Source organism: Dendrobates tinctorius, unplaced genomic scaffold (assembly GCF_039654945.1).
Source record: "Dendrobates tinctorius isolate UK_male_01 unplaced genomic scaffold, ASM3965494v1 ptg000097l, whole genome shotgun sequence".
Classification (NCBI taxonomy): domain Eukaryota; kingdom Metazoa; phylum Chordata; class Amphibia; order Anura; family Dendrobatidae; genus Dendrobates; species Dendrobates tinctorius.
In genome coordinates, this window is record NW_027361765.1 from 13,987,846 (window position 1) to 14,005,607 (window position 17,762).

Below are 17,762 nucleotides of genomic sequence, written 5' to 3' on the forward strand. Positions count from 1 at the left end.
GAGACTACTCAGTTCTATTTGTTTAATATTTTTGGATTCTAAGAGCTATTAATTTAGTATAAATTTTAGCGTTGGTGGTCAGTAATCATACAGTATATGTACCTATAGTTGTTGGTTAGGTTAGGATATCCTGAATCTTTAGGGATGAGTTATGATGGCTTGAATCATTTCTTGGGCTAAAGTTCCATCTACTGTATAATTATCTTATCAAACCGGTAATATTAATTTGGAAGGTCATCAGTTCCTGGGGGTTTGCCTTTTTTAATTTTTTAATTATGAATGTAATTTCATCCATTTTGCATGGAGAGTAGAGTTTCCAGTTGGCTGATGATTATTTTGGGAGGTTTATCATGTCTAAAAATGTGTTTAAGTTTTTCTGAGTTGTAAGGTTTCACGATCGTTTTTTTAGATTGTAAAGATTTTCATAATAATTTGCAAATGCTGCTCATAATGTAGTTTCTAAGAAATTTCCTATATTTCTATAAACAGGAAACAATGATGGATCATGCACTAAGGACGATTTCCTACATAGCGGACATTGGAAATATTGTTGTCTTGATGGCTCGACGTCGGATGCCGAGATCTGCATCCCAGGATTGTATAGAAACTACTCCAGGTGCTCAAGAAGGAAAGAAGCAGTACAAGATGATCTGTCATGTGTTTGAGTCAGAAGATGTAAGTTAACAGTTCTTTTTAACCCCTTCACTACCGGAGCTTTTTTCGATTTTTCGTTTATCGCTCCTCTTCTTTCCAGAGCCTTAACTTTTTTATTTTTCTGTCTATATGGCCATATGAGGGCTTATTTTTTGCAGGACAAGTTGTACTTTTAAATGACACCACTGGTTTTACTATGTCGTTTTCTAGAAAATGGGAAAAAAATTCCAAGTGCGGTGAAATTGCAAAAAAAGTGCAATCCCACACTTGTTTTTTGCTTGGATTTTTTTGCTAGATTCATTAGATGCTAAATTTTACCTGCCACTATGATTCTCAGGTCATTATGAGTTCATAGACACCAAACATGTCTATGTCCTCTTTTATCTAAGTGGTGAAAAAAAATTCCAAAGTTTGCTAAAAAAAAAAAAAATTGCGCAATTTTCCAAGACCCGTAGCGTCTCCATTTTTCGTGATCTGGGGTTGGGTGTAGGCTTATTTTTTCCATGCCAGGCTGACGTTTTTAATGATGCCACTTTTGTGCAGATATGTTCTTTTGATCGTCCGTTATTGCATTTTAATGCAATGTCGTGGCGACAAAAAAAACGTAATTCTGGCGTTTTGAACTTTTTTCTTGCTACGCCGTGTAGCGATCAGGTTAATGCTTTTTTTTATTGATAGATCGGGCGATTCTGAATGCGGCGATACCTATTATGTGTATATGGGATTTTTTTTGTACTGTTTTATTTTGAGGGGGGTGATTTGAACTTTTAGGTTTTTTAATTTTTTTAATTTTAAACATTTTTTTTACTTTTGGCATGCTTCAATAGCCTCCATAGGAGGCTAGAAGCATGCACAACCCGATCAGCTCTGCTACATATGGGCGATGAGCAGATCACCCATATGTAGCAAATTCACTCCTGTGCTTTCAGCGCCGACCACCGGGTGGCGCTGAAAGCCATATGTCTGGAACAACCATAGAGGTCTCGTAGAGACCTCTGGTTGTCCAGGCAACATGACGCCGACCCCCGATCACAAGACGGGGGTCAGCGATGAGGTCATTTCCGGCACGGAAATGCTATTTAAATGCCTGCTGTCAGCTTTGACAGCGGGATTTAACTAGTTAATAGGCGCAGGCGGATGGCGATTCCACTCGCACCTATTGCGGGCACATGTCAGGTGTTCATAACAGCTGACATGTTGCGGTTTTGAGGTGGGCTCACCGCCGGAGCCCACCTCAAAGCGGGGGACCTTACCGATGACGTACTATTACTTCATCGGTAAGGAACACGTAGTACATTAATTTAAAGTATCAATAATTATTTATTACATGTTTATAATTTTATAATGTAAAATAATTTGTTGCGCCCAAGAGTTTTCTTATATACCCTACTGTGTGGCAGTATCTGATGTAATATTATGGCGCAGCTAACAAAAAGAACAGCAACATAATTACTCCCTAATATAATTATTAGTCTTTTTCAACTAAGCACAAAAATGTGGTTTGCTGTATTTTTGTGCATGCCTGAAAAAGACAAAGGCTTTATTCAAGTGAACGGCTTTCATCATAATACAGTTTTCCACAGACTCCAAACACAATCTCTGATGGCGAGCGGACAGCACTGTATTTATGTGAGCCTAGCTTCACAGTAAGTGGACTTCCTGGCACACATAATACACAATGCTGAGCAGTTTCTCAAGAAGTGTTGATTCTTGACGCCACAGGTCATCCTCCAGCTGCCTATATTCCAACACCAAGCAACCTTTCCTAATCTGCTAGAGAGAGAGTACATTTGACTACATGGTCTGGTTCACCTTTCTCACTCACCTTCTCACCAACAGACCAATGACAAATATTTTCTTTTTATTAAATCAATTTAACCTGGTCTGTTCCTTTAATGATGTCGGCAGACATCTTTACCATAGACCACAAGATGTAAAATCTTTTTATTTAACATGGCCTTATCCCTGCATGTGCTTTGCCATTTTCCTGTTTTACTTTCGCAGTTAACTGGCTAACACTCCCTTAGTTTAATAAAGATATTTTTTTTTATTTGAAGTAATTTAAAGGGAATCTGTCACCAGATTTTGGTCTATCAACTAAAAATATCACCTAATAGAGTGTGAGCTATACATTCCCCAACTACTTGTGAAACCCCCTGACTCCCCATGAATCCCCCATAAAAACCTTTTATATTGCTCCCACACGGTATGGTAATATCCTCGGTCCGGTCCGATGGGCGTTGGTTCTGGTCCCTCTCTCCACCCCTAATCGGCGTGCTGTACGCATTCCGTTCTGTGAATAGCGTCCGCATTCAGGTCTCGTGCATGCGCATTCAAATTGCCTCCCGTGCGTGCGCAGTATGCTTTCCCAAACTGAGGGCAAAGCCGAAAAGCATTAGTGCGCATGCGCTGGTGAACTATGTTCCGGAACAGAGCGAAATACTTCCAGGACATAGTAAATCCAGCGTTAGGTGGGTGTGACCCACCTCAGATCCACTCAGAGCTTTGGTGGAGTTAAATCAACCTGGTGAAAAAATGTCTAAGGCTGGTTTCACATTAGCGCATTTTCAGCGCGCGCACGGCCGGGGGTAGCTCCGCCCCCGAGCCGGCTCTCTGCCCGGCGTGCCCGCCCCTTCCTTGTAGCGCCGCCTCCTAGCGGACAGCGGCGCCTGCGATCGGCGCACCCTATCTTTAGCATAGGGTGCGCCGATCGTGCGCAGGTCGTGCGCTAGTTGCGCTTTGACCTACGCTGCGCACTTTTGACGGTGCGCCGTGCGCGCCAAAATCGAACTTTTCGGATTTTGGCGCGCACGGCGCACCGTCAAAAGTGCGCAGCGCAGGTCAAAGCGCAACTAGCGCACGGCCTGCGCACGATCGGCGCACCCTATGCTAAAGATAGGGTGCGCCGATCGCAGGCGCCGCTGTCCGCTAGGAGGCGGCGCTACAAGGAAGGGGCGGGCACGCCGGGCAGAGAGCCGGCTCGGGGGCGGAGCTACCCCCGGCCGTGCGCGCGCTGAAAATGCGCTAATGTGAAACCGGCCTAATGTTGCTACATTTTTGTGCAACTCCCCATTGCAAAATATTTTTTAGATTTTTAAAAGCCTGATTTCTGGGATAAAAGCTTTGATGAAATGGCCTCCCTGTATGCTCCAAATATCTTTTCTCCTGGTCCAAATTATGATTCTTGAACAGAATGTGGCTTAAGTAATTATGAAACTTAACAAAGCTGCTCTCTTTTTTTTTTACTGGCTGCTGTGGTTACTTCCCAACTATGACACACATCACTGCTGCAGCCAAACACCTAGCTCAGCAATGCAGACTGCACGAGGCAATGGACTCAGTAATTGGCTTAGGCAATGATATGCATCATAGTTGTGACATCATCCTTCAGCCAGTAAAGAAACACCAGTGCAGCAGTGAAGGGGCACGGCTTTACCTGGGGATGGGGAGTATTCATGGACAATCCCTATATTAGCATTAACAATATCAGCCCTAGTACAACTGTGGAACTTTGTATGGTTATCACCAGCAGAAGATCGACCAGTACTGGAACCCAATGCTGCCAGCTGTGAACACTGATATATACTATTAGGGATTAAAAATAGACCCAAACCTAGATGAGTCAGGATCGATGTCTTTGTCCTTCTAAGTATTCCTTTAGTGATAGACCATTAGAAGGTTGGTCAAGTTGGTCAAAAAAATATAGAAACAATATATGTACTTTTATCCCTTCTTCCCTTAAATATAAATCGTTCTTTTTAGATGGACAGTGCATACATGTTCTCAGAGAAGGAATTCGGATCAAAAAGATATTCTAAGATTACTTTTCATTTTGAAGCTTTGTCTTTCACAAAACTGAAAAGATGCCATAGCTGGATCTGAAGCTTTTTCTTTTTTGATTTTTAAAGAGTACATGAAATTCTGGAAAATCAGCTATAGTTAAGTTTCTCCAGCTCTACTTTCTCATACAGGTGGACATCAAAGGCCCTTACAATAGAAATTCTTAATACAGTGCTGAGTGGCTTTCATACATTTCTTTAATGTCTTCTACCAGGAGTGACCCGGCTGAGTGCTATCACCAGTAGCTGTCTCGCATGTAGACTTGTATCAGCTGTAATAAGCTACAGGGTTCATTCACAACATGTGACATAAAAACACTGGTTATTTTGTATAGGATACAAGGGATTTCACTATATTTATCATTAAAAACTTGGTGGTTAATGTATAAGCGTGAGTCTGTAATTGCCCTCTGGATATATTAAAAATTGTATATGAATGGACAGAGCAGTTCAAGGAAGATCCAAAAGTGTCAGGGACGAAGAAGTGGCTGGACGTCCATTTACGTCCCTGATTGATGACAACATTGAGAATCCTCCCTATAGTTCTGTTCTTACATCTGTTTGGTCAGCTGAAAGAAGCCCTACGAGGACGAACATTCATGTAAAACGAAGAGCTTGAAGACAGCGGGGCATTCGTGGCTCACAGCTCGGGGGGTAACTAGTGATGGGCGAACCTGTGGATGTTCGGCTATGGCAGGATTGGGCCAAACATTTAAATAATGTTCCATTTTGGTACCAGAACAGTTCCTGAACCCAGACCCCATTCTCATGAATGGGGTGCACAAACATCTGTTGTTTGCCACACTGTCATCTGCGTGACAGCGCAGCAAACATGGGATCTGATCGGCCATAAGATCGTTACTGCCTGTCAGAGCACTGCGGTTCCCATGCATTCATACAGATGACAGTATGTGAGTCAGCAGCTGTGACCGGCGGTCAAAAGGTTACCGCCGTTTACAGACATCAGATGATTGAAACCTACAAGGAGCAAAATAAACAAAAACCCTGCTATAACTAAATAAGTAAAAAGCAAGTGTGTTTAAATAACACAGGGTTCTTAGTAATATGATTTTTGATAAAAAAAAGCATGAAAGCTATCTCACCGTCGCCAAGATGACCCTGATTGAGACGGTCCTACACGGTCTAATATTAAAACCTTACCATGTGTCGAAGTGTGTGAATAAAGGCAGACAAAAGGACTAGGTCCTGACCCAAGGACACCAGCCAGGGGAAGCTTTTAAATGTGATTTACAGCTCATGAGGGTGAGGCCACACCCCCGACTTGTACAGAATGGAAAAAAAAAAAACACACACAAAAATTGAGCTTAGTTGAAGCTGGTATACATGCAGCATATAAATGCATGTTCGCTTTGGCCATAAAACATTGAAAAAACCTACAAGAAGAAAAATAAACAAAAACCCTGCTATAACTAAATAAGTAAAAAGCAAGTGCGTTTAAACAATACAGGGTTCTTAGTAATATGATTTTTGATAAAAAAAGCATGAAAGCCATCTCACCGTTGCCAAAGTGACCCTGATTGAGACGGTCCTGCACTTTCTAATATTAAAACATTTCCATGTGTCGAAGTCGACCTCAATGTGTAAATAAGGGCAGACAAAAGGACTAGGTCCCGACCTAAGGGCACCAGCCAGGGGAAGCTTTTAAATGTGACTTACAGATCAAGATGGTGAGGTCACATCCTGACTTGCACAGAATGCAAAAATACAAAGGAAAAACACACAAAATTGAGCTTAGTTGAAGTTGGTATACATGCAGCTATAAACGCATGTTCACTTTGGCGATAAAACATTGAAAAAACCTACAAGAAGCAAAATAAACAAAAATCCTGCTGTAACAAAATACATAAAAAACATGTGCATTTAAATAACACAGGGTTCTTAGTAATACGATTTTTGATCAAAAAAAGCATGAAAGCCATCTCGCCGTCAACAAGGTGACCCTGCGTCAGATGATGAGAGAGTACTACTGATAACAGCGAGAGCAGGCCGTGGGGTCTCTTCTATTTTTGATAACCAGTGCAGGCAAAACCAACAGCTGCAGGCTGCCACCCTCAGCTGTCAGCTTTATCATTGCTGGTTATCAAAAATAGAGAAGTCCTATGCCATTTTTTTAAAATTGATTTAAATAATTTAAAAAGGCATGGCTTCCCCTTCATTTTTGACAACCAGCCAAGCTAAAACAGACAACTTAGGGTTTGTTATTCTCAGACTGATAAGGGGCCATAGATATTGCCCCCAGCCTAAAAATAGCTGCCCGCAGCTGCCCCATAGAGGGGGCATCTATTATATTGGCCAATTCTGGCACTTTGCTTGGTTCTTCACACTTGTCCTGGTACGGTGGCAAGTGGGGTAATATTTGTGAGGTTGATGTCAGCAGTTTTATGGCCATTGAAATCAAGCATATGGGTTAGTAATGGATAGGCATCTATAAGACACCCTCATTACTAACCCTATAGTTAGTTTGTAAAAAATAGCACAGCAAAATAAAGTCCTTTATTTGAAAAAAGACACTGACACCTTTCTTTGAAATAAAAAATAAAAACGCAAAGTTATACTCACCTTTACATCTACAGTAATCCACTGAAGCCCATGTCCCCTGTAAAAGAAAGAAAATAATAAATAATTAGAATACTCACCTTTACACCTAATCTAGATAATCAACACCTGTCCCCCAACAATCCGGATAATTTGGATAGTGGTCATATCAGTGGTGTGACAGCAATCCACGCCAGCCGGCTAACACTGAGACAGGAGTGCAATCACACTCCTGCAGTGTGTAGCGGTGAGCTCCTGTGAGAAAGGTCACTGGAGTTCATAGCTGATGAACCCCGGACACCTCATTTACAGCACCGCTAACTTGAGAGCTCTCATTTATTTTTTAGTTTTAGTTTTTATGTTAGTTTTTCTCTGTTAAGCTGTAATAGTTTTCAACAGCTGACATGTGCCTGCAATAGCCGCAGGCGGAATTGCGATCCACCCGCGGCTATTAACTAGTTAAATGCCGCTGTCAAACTCTGACAGCGGCATTTAACAAGTTCTTTTGGCCATTGGGTTGGAAATACGCAAACTGCTGACCCCCATCACGTGATCGGGGGTCTTTGGTGCATCAGCATTACAACCAGAGGTCTCCTTGAGACCTCTATGGTTGCTGATGTTGGATTGCTGTGAGCGTCACCCGGTGGTTGGCGCTCATAGTAATGCAGTAATTCAGCTACATAGAGGTGATCTGAGCATCGCCTCTATGTAGCAGAGCCGGTCAGGCTATAGCAGCTTCTAGCCTTCCATGGAGGCTATTGAAGCATGCCAAAAGTAAAAAAAAAAGTTTTTAAAAATATTTTAAAAAATGTAAAAGTTCAAATCACGCCCTTTTTGCCCTATTAAAAATAAAACAATAAAAATAATCAAACATACACATATTTGGTATCGCCGCGTTCAGAATCACCCAATCTATCAATAAAAAAGGATTAACCTCATCGCTAAATGGCATAGCAAGCGTTAAGAGGCAATAACGGGCGATTAAAAGAACGTATCTGCACCAAAATGGTATTATTAATCCCTTTACCCCCAAGGGTGGTTTGCACGTTAAGGATCGGGCCAATTTTTATAATTCTGACCACTGTCCCTTAATGAGATAATAACGTTGGAACGGTTCAATGGATCTTGGTGATTCTGACAGTTTTTTCGTGACATATTGTACTTCATGCTAGTGGTAAAATTTCCTCAATATAACTTGTGTAAAAAACAGAAATTTGGCAAAAATTTTTGAAAATTTTTCAATTTTGAAATTTTGAAATTTTATGCCCTTAAAACAGAAATATTTCACACAAAATTGTTAATAAATAACATTTCCCACATGTCTAATTTACATCTGCACAATTTTGGAAGCAACATTTTTTTTGTTAGGAAGATGCAAGGGATAAAAGTTGACAAAATTTACAAAATCCATTTTTTATTGATCACCTCACATTTGAAGTCACTTTGAGGGGTCTGTATGGCAGAAAATGCCCAAAAGTGACACCATTCTAAAAGCTGCACCCCTCAAGCTGCTCAAAACCACATTCAAGAAGTTTATTAACCCTTCAAGTGTTTCACAGGAGCAGAAGCAACCTGGAAGGAAAAAATGAACAATTAACTTTTTATTCACAAAAGTGATCTTTTAGCAACAATTTTTTTTTATTTTGCAAGGATAAAAGGAGAAAATTGACCCAAAAAAATATTGTGCAATTTGTCCTGAGTACACTGATACCCCATATATGGGGGGACCACTGTTTGGGTGCACGGTAGGGCTCAGAAGGGAAGGAGCGCCGTTTGACTTTTTCAAACTAAAATTGGCTGGAATTGAGTTTGGACTCCATGTCACGTTTGGCGATCCCCTGATGTGCCTAAACAGTGGAAACCCCCCACAAGTGACCCCATTTTGGACACTAGACCCCCTAAGGAACTTATCTAGAAGTGTGGTGAGCACTTTGAACCCTCAAGTGTTTCACTAAAGTTTATAATGCTCGGGCATGAAAAAAAATTTTTTTTTTCCACAAAAATGATTTCTTAGTCCCCAGTTTTTTTATTTTCCCAAGGGTAACAGGAGAAATTGGACACCCAAAGTTGTTGTCCAATTTGTGCTAAGTACGCTCGTACCCCATATGTGAGGGGACCACTGTTTGGGCACACGGTAGGGCTCAGAAGGGAAGGAGACCGTTTGACTTTTTCAAATTAAAATTAGCTGGAATTGAGATTGGACACCATGCTGCATTTGGTGAGCCCCTGATGTGCCTAAACAGTGGAAACCCACCACAAGTGACCCTATTTTGGAAACTAGACCCCCTAAGGAACTTATCTAGAAGTGTGGTGAGCACTTACAACCCCCAAGTGTTTCACTAAAGTTTATAATGCCCGAGCATGAAAAAAAATATTTTTTTTTCCATAAAAATGATTTCTTAGTCCCCAATTTTTCATTTTCCCAAGGATAACAGGAGAAATTGGACCCCAAAAATTGTTGTCCAATTTGTCCTGAGTACACTGGTACCCCACGTGTGGGAGAAAACTACTGTTTGGGCACACGTCGGGGCTCGAAAGGGAAGTAGTGACGCTTTGGAATGTAGACTTTGATGGAATGGTCTGCAGGCGTCATGTTCCGTTTGCAGAGCCTCTGATGTGCTAAACAGTAGAACCCCCCCCCAAGTGACCCCATTTTGGAAACTAGACCCCCTAAGGAACTTATCTAGATATGTAGTGAGAACTTTGAACCCCCAAGTGTTCCACTAAAGATTATAATGTCTGGGCGTGAAAATATAAAATCCTATTTTTTTCCCACAAAAATGATCTTTTAGTCTCCAATTTTTAATTTTCCCAAGGGTATCAGGAGAAATTGGACCCCAAAATTTGTTGTCCAATTGGTCCTGAGTACACTGGTACCCCACATCTGGGAGAAAACTACTGTTTGGGCACCTTCAGTTCCAGAAGTACTGGGGCCCGCTCCTTCTGGAGTGCCAAATATCAGGGCCTTAACCACTACCTCCTGGAAGTGAAGGTACGACGTATTGGTGTGGCGTCCACATCGTGACAGCAGGAAAGCGTTGAGTATTGCCATTTGGACGATGTGCACGACCAGCTTTTTATACCACACCTTGGCCTTTATCAAAGCATTGTACGGTTGGAGGAGTTGATCAGAGTTTTTGTTGTACCCCAGTACACAGGTCGGTTTGCTGAACTGTGTATAGGTACCCCGTACAGTGCTGTGGGCGCTGCCATCACCGTGTATGGTGGTCAAGAGAAGGACATCCCTCTTGTCCTTGTACTTGACCACCAGTAGGTGGTCGCTACATTGATCTCTGCCCTCACCTTTTCTGAGCATCTGCCCAAGTAGCGTTTTTGGGATGCCTCTTTGATTTTTGCGGAGAATACCACTGGCTGCGGTATCTCGCGCAGAGGGGGATTTGAAGAATAGGATGCCGTTTTAAAATTTATCGGTGTAATGGTGATAACCTTTATCCAGCAGTGGGTGCACCAAATCCTACACAATTTTCCCACTCACTCACAGGACAGGAGGACACTCAGGGGGTTCAATCCTGGTGTCCTTCCCTTCGTAAACTCTAAACCTGTGGGTGTACCCTGAGGTACTCTCCCACAGTTTGTAGAGTTTGATTCCGTACCTGGCCCTCTTGCTGGGCAGGTACTGATGGAAGCCAAAAAGAGGAAAAGAATCATGCAAAAAAAATAGGATCACCACACAGTATCAATAGGTACAAACTATGAGCAAATTTTATTAATGACAAGCCAAAAAACAGCACACATTTAAAAACATTTAAAACATCCAAAAGATCATAAATGGACTCTCCAAAAGATGAGAGAATATAACATAATAGATTTTAATATATCAGTAGACCACAAATGCTGAAAGTGCACAGAGAAAAATAACTCTGAATAAATGCTGCTAGCATATAACCAACAATCTTAGATTATAAACCAGTGTAGCCCCCATATATGGAGCATGCAGTGCAAAAGTTAAACCCTGATTATTACCATAAGCCAAACGGCTGAATGCCAAAAGAAAGGTATTAATAGTGAATACACAATGATGCCAAATGCATCCTGCATGCTGGGCTACAGAAGCTGAATACGTCACCCTGTATAATAGTGATTAGGGGAACCAGTCAGTCGTCCCGTTATCTGAATAGCAGCGGTGCGGTCAGTGGTGATGTTAAGAGTCCATGAGAGAAACCCACGCGTATCGACGCTTCTAAGTGTCTTTTTCAAGGTGAGCATGGTCAGCTATGTCACAAAGTATCCATTTATACCCATATAATTACTTGTTATTATTACCAGCTGGCAGCCTGTGTTAGGAACAGGCAAGTAAGTTCCTGGACGCTGACAATACAAGACCCTTAAAATGAACCAAGGACTCATCCACGCCGATGTCCCTTTGGGGCACGTACACTTCAGCAAACTTTTTGTTGAAGTGCTCGATGACCGGCTGAACTTTGAACAGACGGTAAAAGTTGGGGTCATCTCGTGCGGGACACTGTGCATTATCGGTATAATGCAGGAATTTGTGGATGGCCTCAAAGGGCACCAGGCCATGACCATTCGCTACACTGGAGTGTTATATAAAATATCAACACTTCACTTGATATTGAATATCAACACTTCAATATTGCCGAAGTTCTAGCTTCGTCAGGATCCCCATGTGGAGAACCAGGCCCCAAAACTGCGTAATTTCAACTGCATATACAGGAGACCAGTTAGAAAATGATGAACGCGGATTTTTTACAAAAATTGACACGACTGGTAATACTGAATCGATTGCAACAGACAGGAGACAGCAGATGTCAACTATGGTTAAAAATTACCTCTCCTCCCCTATCGATGTTCTCTCTCAGTTCATTCCCCTTTGACTACTGGGCCTGTAAACTGGACACCTGGCCTCAATTGGCACAATATGCCTTACAGGAGCTCGCTTGCCATGCTGCTAGTGTGCTATCAGAAGGAGTCTTCAGTACTGCTGGATCAATCCTGACAGAAAGAAGGACCCGGCTGTTGACCCAAAATTTAGGTGATCTCACCTTCATTAAAATGAACCATGCTTGGGTTTCAAAGGATTTTGTCCCACCTTCCCCTGATGACACATAGAAAGCCATCAAAATGGCTCGCTTTGTCCTCCTCTTCTTCCGACTTCTTCAATTCCTCCATTTTCAGCTGCTGAACGTCCAGCCTACACCTCAACATATGCCAGTTTTTTCACCTCCCTAACTGGGCTGTATCCCCCCCCCACAACTTTGGCCAAATAACCCCCAGTTCTCAATGCGTTACTATTATTATAAAGTAAATTAAGGTTGACAAGCTTAAGTAATAAGAATTGATGTCGTTGCCATGGGCACTGTAGGTGTGTTTACTGTCCTCCACTCACTGACAACTTTTATTCCCCATTAACTTGCATTGGGGTCGGGTTTCGGTCGGAACTCTGACTTTTGCCGATAGTCAGCCGATTTCGTTTGACTCGACTTTTGGTAAAGTCGGGTGGTCCGAAACCCGACTCGACCCTCCCGGAGGCAAAGTCGCTCATCTCTAGTGTCTGTTATTGAAAAGAATGGTGGCTTTATTCGTCACTGATATATTTTGAAAGGTCCGAAATGTACATTTGTACATGTTGATTTGTTTGGTTATTATTCTCACTTTAACAGATTCAAATGAACAATTGAGATGGGAAAACTTATGTTTTTCATTTAGTTTCCCAATAATTCTGGGCACATAGATATTCTAAGTAAGACAAAACCTAACTTTTACTTTCCTATATATTTGAGTTGTAGATTTAATAACTTTTTGGGTTGACTGACAGCACTGTGGTTGTTCAATAATAAAATTAATCATAACAAATACAAATTGCAATGACTTATTTTCCATTATTTATTGATGAAAATTTATGGATTAAGTATTGTCTCTGTCTTTCTACACCAAGATGGAACATTGTGCCCTAATTCTGATCATATACCGCCTTCAGATGCAAAATGTTTGAGTCAGCTATAATTGTGAGGTCTCCTTGTGCTCAAAGATTATTCTCAATAAACTGATTTCATTATGACACACTCTCTCTGGCCTCTGCAATTCACCAATTAGTTTTGTTTTTTCATGATGGATATTTTCCCAATGCCTACAGTCACAAAATGTGTTGTGTGGAGATAATCTCCATACCCCGGGGGACGTATCGGGTTTGCCATAGAAGGTACACAGTGCATCAATAAGAATAATAAGGCTCTGCCACATTATTTGCAGAATCCTGCAGTTGCTGTGACTTTCTAGGCTACAGAAGTCTCCATGAAGCTTGTGTACATTTTTTCTGAACTTGAAAGAGAGAAAAAATATTGATATTGGAATTACTAGAACAAATTAATTTTCTCTCTTTAGGAAACCTTTTTGCACAAAATTCAATGGTTGAGTTCAGAGCAAAGCTATAAATCCTGTACAAACCTTTTAATACCAGTAGAAGGAAATGTTATTAACTTTGTTAAAAGAGGTAACCGAAAAGATGCCTCTTGGGTGTTTTGCTTACTGTGGCTGATTTGGTACCGTACCTTTGTTTTAGTTTCTGACGGGATGCTGAATGTCATGGGGACACTTGGCTCTGTTAGCTGTTATGACTGTTAGGCCATGTTCACATGACACAATCTGTTTTTATACAGCAGCAGTAATTACAAATTTACAAGACCAAATACAGTTTCCTTTGTTGAGCAATTGCAAATCAGAGAGTACATGGACAGCACTCCCACCAATGTTATTTAATGGGGCAGTACAAATAAGCATTTTTTCCCGGACCAAATTTGCACATGGAAAATCAGCACACGCACGTTTTTTCCATTTGTTGGATGTGACCTGCTCATTAAAGTCTATGGCTACGCAAAAAAACGCATTACCGTAATGCATCTGCTTTTTAAGGATTCATTGCAATTCTTGAACCCCTTCATGACATGCAACCTCAATCATGCCAGCTACGGAAAAGATGGACAGATTGCAAGCTTTGTCGATTCTGTGGGTGGTGGTGCATGGCCGTTTTTAGTTGTGCTAGCGAATTGTCAGCTTAATTCCGTTAACGAACAAGACTCCGGCTTGCCCCGCGGTCCGTGTCCAGCTTACTAGAGGTCATGAATCCAAAGGGAGTTTGTAGCTATATTCCGCGCTGCCTCTTTAGACAAATTCCAGGAGAGTGCTGTATGATTGCAGTGGTTTTATTCTACGCGTTTCAGGGGTCTCATGCCCCCTTCATCAGGAAATACCACCTGGATTCATGATTTCTTTGGTCGCTGAAGACCTGTGGATCTGCAGCAGCCGCTACCTACACGCTCTTATCTCATCCTAACCAGGTGAGCATATTTCATGATATACTGTCTCTTGTAACGTGGATAAGACCCTATTGCGCTTTTTTGTCTCCCCCTTTTTTTTGCAACAGCTTACTAGAGGCACATGCGAGACTCTGGCATGCGAGATCGAGCAATAACAGATCTGTCATGCCCTTCCATGTCCGGGGCTGCATGCGTGCTATACTGAAAGGACCAGCGTGTGTCGCTTACAGGTTCGGATAACCCGCTGAACTCCGCTAGTGATGGTGATCTGGGATTCCAATTCTTCTCCGTGAATGAGGATTTCCCAGTAAGTGCAGGTCAACCGGAATTCCGGAATTAGGCCTAACCGCCATTCCAGAAAGAATGTGAAAAAATTAATTGTCCAAACCACAGGTGCTGTAGCTTGCTTAACAGCTGGGCTCCTCTGCTGAGTAGTACGCAGTTCTTACATAAACAGGCTGCATAGCTTGGTTCACGGGTGGGCAACTCTGCTGAGTAGCAGACAGTGCTTACATAAACAGGCGGCATAGCTAGGTTCAAGGGTGGGCTCCTCTGCTGAGCAGTAGACACAGGTACTTCTTTATTTTTTTATTTTTTTTATATAGCGCTAACATATTCCGCAGCGCTTTACAGTTTGCACATATCATCATCACTGTCCCCGATGGGGCTCACAATCTAAATTCCCTATCAGTATGTCTAGGCCCAAAGTATTGACTGGGCTAAATGGAGTTAAAAAATGGTTCATACATAAACAGGCGGCACAGCTTGGTTCACGGGTGGGCTCCTCTGCTGAGCAGTAGACACAGGTACTAGGCCCAAAGTATTGACTGGGCTAAATGGAGTTAAAAAATGGTTCATACATAAACAGGCGGTACAGCTTGGTTCACGGGTGGGCTCCTCTGCTGAGCAGCACACACAGTTACTAGGCCCAAAGTATTAACTGGGCTAAATGCAGGCAAAAACTGGTTCTTTCATGAACAGGTGGCATAGCTAGGTTCACGGGTGGGCTCCTCTGCTGAGTAGCAGACAGTGCTACAATGCCCATTTGCTGCTGGTGGTGTGCTAACTGGTGGGCTTACAGTGGGGGAAGCGATGTAGCATTGCTGACCACCTTCATTCAGAGCAGGTGCACATGTGGTACCTGAGGTTCGGTAGTCCGTCCACGCTTGCAAGTGCATGGTGGTTAAATGTTTACGCATGCAACTGGTATTCAAATTTCTCAGATTTTTCCCTCGGCTAAAGGTCTTTGCGCTCTTCTTACAGATAACCTTTGCCTGATCATTAGGATTTTGTTCAAAAAAGTGCCACACTGCACTCTTCCTACTATGGAAGACATTTTGAGGCCTTGCACGCTATGCTTATTTGCCCGTCTGGCCAAGCTGTCCTGCAACTCTTTGGGTTTTTGTAAACCGTTTTTGGACTGCTACGGGCCTGCCAGATAACAGCTGTTGCGATGTCGATGCCGGCTGCGGATCCTTCTCCTCCTCTTCTGAGCTTTTGGCAGCGGCACTCTCTTCCCCCAATGGATGCCAATCTGGGTCAACAACTGGGTCATCCATCACCTCCTCTTCAATTTCATGTGCACCTTCCTCTGTGTCACCGTGTAAGGTGGTATAGTATGCGGGAAGGGGCACCTGAGTCAGGGTCATATTCTGGCTCAGTACACTGCAAGGACAATGTAGTGCTCTTAGTGAATGTACCAGCAGAAAAATCTAGCAGTGGCTGTGCATCAGTGCACTCCATGTCCGATTTATCTTGGACTGGGGAATTCACGATTTGACTTGATAACCCAGGCATGGTATGTGAAAAGAGCTCCATGGAGTAATCTGTAGTGTGGCCTGCCGCATCCTTCACTTTTGGTAGGGGTGAAGGACACAAGGAAAGGTGTTGTTCCTGACCAGGAGCCTCCACTGATGACTCAGTGCTTTAATTTTTTTGAAACTTCAGAAGAGGAGGTGATAGAGCTGGAGGCTGTGTCAGCAATGTAAGCCAAAACATGTTCCTGAAGCTCCAGCTTTAAAATCAGTTTACCTACTCCCAGAAAAGGGAGCCTTCGAGGCCTTGTGGAGCCAGACGATGACGCAGGCTCAACACCTCCTGCGTTAGGTGCTATTGTGCTTTTGCCACTACCAGCAGATGCACCACCACCCCCACCACCTTCAGTATCAGCTGGAAACCTCCCGCCCACTTCCATGGCCTCTTCAACCATACTTCCTCATTTTTGGAAAAATGTACCCAAAATACCACCAGCTATATAGTACTGTAAAATGAGGTACAAGGTGTATATAGTATTGTGGAGAATTTGAATCTCCCTAGAGATTTTAGGAGGCTGAACTATTATCTCAGGCCCACTATAGATTACACCTTAATTGAACAGGCTGAAATAGGCAGGTGTATGACCATGCACAAGGTGTGTATATAGTATTGGGGAGAATTGGAAGCTCCCTAGAGATTTTAGGAGGCTGAACTATTATCTCAGGCCCACTATAGATTACACCTCAATTGAACAGGCTGAAATAGGCAGGTGTATGACCATGCACAAGGTGTGTATATAGTATTGGGGAGAATTGGAAGCTCCCTAGAGATTTTAGGAGGCTGAACTATTATCTCATGCAAAACAGAAGCCGCGGAGACACCATCACGTGTTTCTCAACGCAAGCAATGACCAGCCAGGTCTTTGCCCGGGAAGGAACAACCACGGGAAGGGCAGTCTCCAATGAAGGAAACCACCTATGCCAAAACATGGTATCCATCCACATACAGCTGTTTCGGGGTATTGCCCCTCATCAGTGTGGAGTAGGAAACTGGCTGGTAGGAGCAATGCCTAGTAAAAAGACTATGAAGAGGAGGATGAATGAACTCATGGAGATCAACATCCGACACTGCGGAGACACCATCACGTGTTTCTCAACGCAGTGATTCTAGAGCACTGCCCCCATCCCTTATGGGAAATATGTAAAACATGCAAAACAGAAGCCGCGGAGACACCATCACGTGTTTCTCAACGCAAGCAATGACCAGCCAGGTCTTTGCCCGGGAAGGAACAACCACGGGAAGGGCGGTCTCCAATGAAGGAAACCACCTATGCCAAAACATGGTATCCATCCACATACAGCTGTTTCGGGGTATTGCCACTCATCAGTGTGGAGTAGGAAACTGGCTGGTAGGAGCAATGCCTAGTAAAAAGACTATGAAGAGGAGGATGAATGAACTCATGGAGATCAACATCCGACACTGCGGAGACACCATCACGTGTTTCTCAACGCAGTGATTCTAGAGCACTGCCCCCATCCCTTATGGGAAATATGTAAAACATGCAAAACAGAAGCCGCGGAGACACCATCACGTGTTTCTCAACGCAAGCAATGACCAGCCAGGTCTTTGCCCGGGAAGGAACAACCACGGGAAGGGCAGTCTC

At 42.8% G+C, this 17,762-nt stretch overlaps 1 protein-coding gene across 5 annotated transcripts in view; it reads left to right on the forward strand.

Moving 5' to 3' along the window:
- Nucleotides 1–17,762, forward strand: part of APBA2 (amyloid beta precursor protein binding family A member 2) — a 791,677-nt gene that overhangs the window by 612,602 nt on the left and 161,313 nt on the right. For all 5 annotated transcript variants that reach the window (XM_073586917.1, XM_073586914.1, XM_073586913.1 and 2 more), the window contains one exon: nucleotides 490–675. In XM_073586917.1, the coding sequence (XP_073443018.1) occupies nucleotides 490–675 (186 nt within the window). The remainder of the gene's footprint in view (nucleotides 1–489; nucleotides 676–17,762) is intronic.